Here is a 5,000-nt window from a genome sequence, read left to right as displayed (position 1 = left end):
TGCACTCCATGTGAATTTATTTTACTGTGACTAAATTTAACGAAAGCCTTGGGGGGTCGATCAACATCCTATCCCCTCCCCCCTCAAACTGAGCCGGGTACGTGTTTGCTGACGTGAAAAATGCCTGCAAGGCTTATAATTACAGCTTCCTTTATGAGAAAAACATTCGTATTACTCGTATGTATTCGTATGTATCCGTATGTTAGTCGTATGTATCCGTATGTTAGTCGTATGTTACTCGTATGTTACTCGTATGTTAGTCGTATGTATTCGTATGTATCCGTATGTTCCGTATGTTACTCGTATGTTACTCGTATGTTACTCGTATGTTACCCGTATGTACTCGTGTGGTGTTTTAGTCACGATCCTACGGTAAGTACACTGCATGTAATGCAATACAGTGTTTATTTAGCGTTAGGCCATACACATACTTATCGATGTATTACTACAGAAGAAGCAAACGGTGAATCCAATACATTTATTATAAAATTACAAATGGTTACACTAACAGATTGTGTGGGCGCCCTGTGCTGCATCAAGCCTGTGGCCAATTTTTCCTTGCCCAATAAGAAATACAATCTCAATTTTTATCATTGATAATTCTTTGATACCGCACAATTAATGCTCACTCAGTTTTGTTTTTTAGCATGTGTAGACTATTTGGTTTGAAATTCTTTGGAATTTTGTCATATTTTTGCTCTACTGCCTTTTAAACCGCCCGTCAAGATGTACATGCATTTCAATGAAAGTGGCACTGTATGCACCAAAACTAATCTATTGAAGTGCCTATGAAATAAGAAATCACCAAAGCGTCTTTGAAAGACTTTTTGAAGAAAAGAAACTTGGTGTTTTCATATTTGATTTATAAATTATCTCTTATCGTTCCAGAGATATTATTTAAAAGTGTTTGAGAAAAAACTGATGACATGGCTCCTGATAGGATGCGGAAAAAAATTAAAGATTATGCGGAAATTTTTGGCCATATTATGCGGAAACATGCGTTGATTATGCGGAAATTACACCGGATTATGCGGAAACTTAAACAAGTTATAAAACTAATAATTAGGCCTGTCCAATGTATTTACATGCTTACGGTAAATCCGTAATCGAAATTGCAACCAATACAATCGCATTTGTGACTGAAATTTTGCCCTTTGTGATTAAATTACATGGAGGAGTCATCAATTTGCGACCAGCTTTCACCGTTGAAATAAAAGGGTTAGCAGTTGGGATTTTCCCGCAACTTTTGGTAAAATAAATAAAGCGATAAAAAATTATTTTGTTTCTCATCATGAATTTTGTTTCAATTTGGAGATAATGGAGCAAAATTGTAATACCTTTGGAGCGCGATCCATTCCCTCGATCATTCACTTAAAGTGCGTTTGATTCACCGTATTCCGCAATAAGAATACGCGAAGTGATGAATTCAAAACGGTATGTCTGGCGTTTTGAAGCAACAAGGATAATAAAGATATTTTTAAAATAGCATTTTAGCAGGTGTTCGACATTTTTAATGTGAATCTCCGTAAAAACGAAGGATTTCTAACTTGTATTCCATGTAATCCTATTCCGGAATACGGTCAATCGAACGCGCCCTAAGTTTCTTATCAGTTACGTCATTTGCTGAGGTGTAACTGTTTCTCGTCCAATGGAAAGCATTGTAGGAACAAAAACTAGTGTCCAGGCTCATTGGCCAAAAAATGCGCGGAAACTGCTTACGATCTTTCTTACGAACTTTCATCTTGCGAACGAAATGGTGTGTTTTCTTCAATGTTCAGGAAAATAAGCGTTTCAAAACAGTCAATTTCTTCGGCTTTTATGTTTTTGAGGATGTTAAGGAGCTGCTTTATCACTAATATCAGATATTTCTTTTGTTTTTTGCGGAAAATATCGGAATTATGCGGAAAATATCGGAATTATGCGGAAGATGCGGATTTCAGTGAATTATGCGGATCCGCATCGCCGCATCCTGTCAGATGCCATGTGATGAGGTCATCAGTGGTTCCAAAGGCAAAAAATCAAACTTGACACCGGCAGTGTACATGAGTGAATGCATAAAATGACATTTTACAGTTGCCATAGCAACAATTGCTTCCAGATCAAGTTCGTGCTAAACTGGTGCTCCCACTTTCTGTCTTAACCAAACATCATTCACTGTCAATGAGTTGTTAAGAGACCTTACAGCAACATGAGCTCCATGTGTGTTTTGAGCAGGACTGTCTGTCTTTCCTGATTTCAGAGGAAGTTGAGATATTTCTTTTACTACAAGAAGGGACTGGAGCCAAAAGTGTTGCCATGGTTATTTCATACTCTGCACTGTATTGCACCTTTCTTAAGCGTTGCCTTAGTTTCAATAATATCACTGTTATCTTTCCAGAGATATTATTCTTGATTTTGTGATCCATCTTCCATAGAACCACTGATGATGTCATCAATTTGGTAATTTGCGTAACACAAATTAAAGTTCTAATATCTCTGAAAGAAAAAGAGATACATCAAAACCAAAGAGGCCATTCTTTCATTTTTCTCTAACTGCATGTCAAACTACATATTCTTATTTAGATATTTTGATTTGAATGAAAGAGCATTGCAACAGTTTTTTTGCTTTTACTGGCTTGGTTTTCTTGCTTTCAAGAATCTTATTTTAAGGCTCTAATGATCTTATTTCGTAGATCCTCCAAGCAATATCAGTGCCTCAAGCGACCTAAACATAACAGCACCTGCTAACTTGACTTTGAACTGTTCAGCTAATGGTAAACCAGAACCAACAATTACCTGGACAAGACTCTCTGATAATACTGAAGTCACCATGCCTTTGCACATCACTGGTAGAAAGGATGCAGGAGACTACAGGTGCACAGCTGCTAATGGTGTTGGAACTCCTCTGACCAAAGATGTCTCTATTATTGTTCTGTGTGAGTGACAGAGTTTTTTGAGCTTTGCATTGTACAGTCCATTTCAAGCAAGTTTATAAGTGGTCAAAGTCTTTTCATGGACTTACAATGTGTGATGCACCACGAACATTCACTTATGTCTAGCTGTAATTGACCCTACTTACTGCTGTACACATAATTTTGACATCCAACACAAAATGCCTTTTTGTCTATTTTCAACAATGAGGTGACAGTAAAGGTTAGTGTTATTTTTAGCTTAGGGTGAATGCAGCTGTTTATTTTGACTTGAGGAGCAGCATTTGGAGAACACTTTGTGATGTTAATTGAAATCAGCATGCATTATAATAATTATTGGGGTCAATCCAAACATTTAGTACTACACCTTATTCATAATCTCATGGTTAAACTGCATTGGCCCTGAAAAGCCCCTGTGAGGAGTGGTCAAGTATGTATTAATATTGTGTATTGTAATGTGAAGAATGCGGCTATAAATATGGCTTACATCCCTCATGGGAATTTCAATAATTTCTGACACCTTCATGTATGCAAAGCTTTGAAAAAATCATGATAATTGTTGTTATACTACATGTATACTACAAGTTCATGAATTTGCTTTCTGGAAGTTGGTTATAAGAATGTGTTGCCTGATTGGCTAAACATTTAGTCTGGGAACTTTATTCAGAAACAAGGAACTAACTGTAACAGTGTAATGTGTACTATGCAGCAAATGAACAAAATAAGGGGATCTTTAGAAAGTGCTTTGGAGCTTGTTTTGCTCTGTTTGAAAGGAAGATATTAAGCCGCTTTAATTTATACTTAAAAGACTCAAACATGAATTTTACAACTTAATTAAAGTAACAAATATTCATTAAGATCCGCATTTTCATGAAGTTTGGATCCCAGGGTTCTCCCTGGTTTTCAGCGCAAAAGGTATCATGGCACCTTTTCAAACTGGTAAAGGAATTGGTTAATGTTGGACGTTCTGCAAAGGATAAGTGACTTCTGAGGGTTTGCAGGCGGTAATACATGTAATTAGTGCTCTTACAAGCGGTAAATTTTACCAGTTACCGCCTGATAAGGAGACCCCTGGATCCCCTTATCAAGGATTTTACTATAATAAGAATGCATGTACTGTAGTTGGCAAAATTCAAAGCAAAGGCAGAGAAGGCACTACAAATGTGTGAAGGTACTGCACATTTCTTGAGGGATCTGGTGAAGGGAGGGAGGAGCATTCTTTCAGTATGTGTTTCAATTTGGGCTATTTAGAATGCACAGTTCATGTTCTGTGGTGAATTTTTCTCATGCTATTCAAAATAATATTTGCAGCAATCTGTCAATCCATATACAATGTAGGTAGTAAAATCATGCTAAATAGCAAAAACCTTGCACTGCACACAGTATGATGTACAAGATGTTTTCTCTTTTTTTTCTGCCTTCCTGAACCAGGCAGGGTGGCTCACAATGTACATATATTATTGTGGGTGATATTAATGGAGGAATAGAGTTAAAAGAGGAGAGGTGGACTCTAAAAACATAATTATTATTTCTTTCATTCTTGACAGTTCGTCCTAAGATTTCACTTCCAAAAAAATTCTATGTTGGCCGTGAGCAGAACGTATCACTTACCTGCGCAGTAGATGGAAATCCAACACCCACAATTTCTTGGACTCCTTGTAATCTGCCAAATCATGTTTGTGATAAACAGTACCTTAATATTTCCAAAGTGAAGACTACACGTACTACGTACATCTGTAACGCAAGCAACTATCTGGGAAGTGATTCAGCAACTACTGTTGTTTGTAAGTGGCATATCTGTACAATATACTTTTATGTTTAATGGCTATTAATGGCAGTTAGGTACTTGCAGGGGTTGTGAATTTACTCTCCTTGCCCATACATGGCAACACCTGTAATAATAATGTGTGTATTTGTTAAGGTTGTGTCTGTACATACTGGTTACCCTTTGCATTATTACTATCATTTGGCAGAAATTTCATTGATCAGCCAGCCACCACCCATTACCTTATATAAGATTCCCTGCCTATTTTGTTTTCTCTTCAACCCTCAGACTTCCAACATATATCGGTATTAATATTTGCACGATTC

General features: G+C 37.0%; 1 protein-coding gene across 5 annotated transcripts in view; it reads left to right on the top strand.

Moving 5' to 3' along the window:
• The window catches only part of LOC137983205 (tyrosine kinase receptor Cad96Ca-like), a 36,005-nt gene that overhangs the window by 7,821 nt on the left and 23,184 nt on the right, over positions 1-5,000 (top strand). For all 5 annotated transcript variants that reach the window (XM_068830395.1, XM_068830391.1, XM_068830393.1 and 2 more), the window contains exons 3-4: positions 2,673-2,915; positions 4,457-4,693. In XM_068830395.1, the coding sequence (XP_068686496.1) occupies positions 2,673-2,915; positions 4,457-4,693 (480 nt within the window). The remainder of the gene's footprint in view (positions 1-2,672; positions 2,916-4,456; positions 4,694-5,000) is intronic.

This window comes from Montipora foliosa, chromosome 13 (genome assembly GCF_036669935.1).
Source record: "Montipora foliosa isolate CH-2021 chromosome 13, ASM3666993v2, whole genome shotgun sequence".
In the NCBI taxonomy this organism is placed as follows: domain Eukaryota; kingdom Metazoa; phylum Cnidaria; class Anthozoa; order Scleractinia; family Acroporidae; genus Montipora; species Montipora foliosa.
The sequence above is the reverse complement of the archived record's forward strand: the minus strand, read 5'-3'. Positions and strand labels throughout refer to the sequence as shown.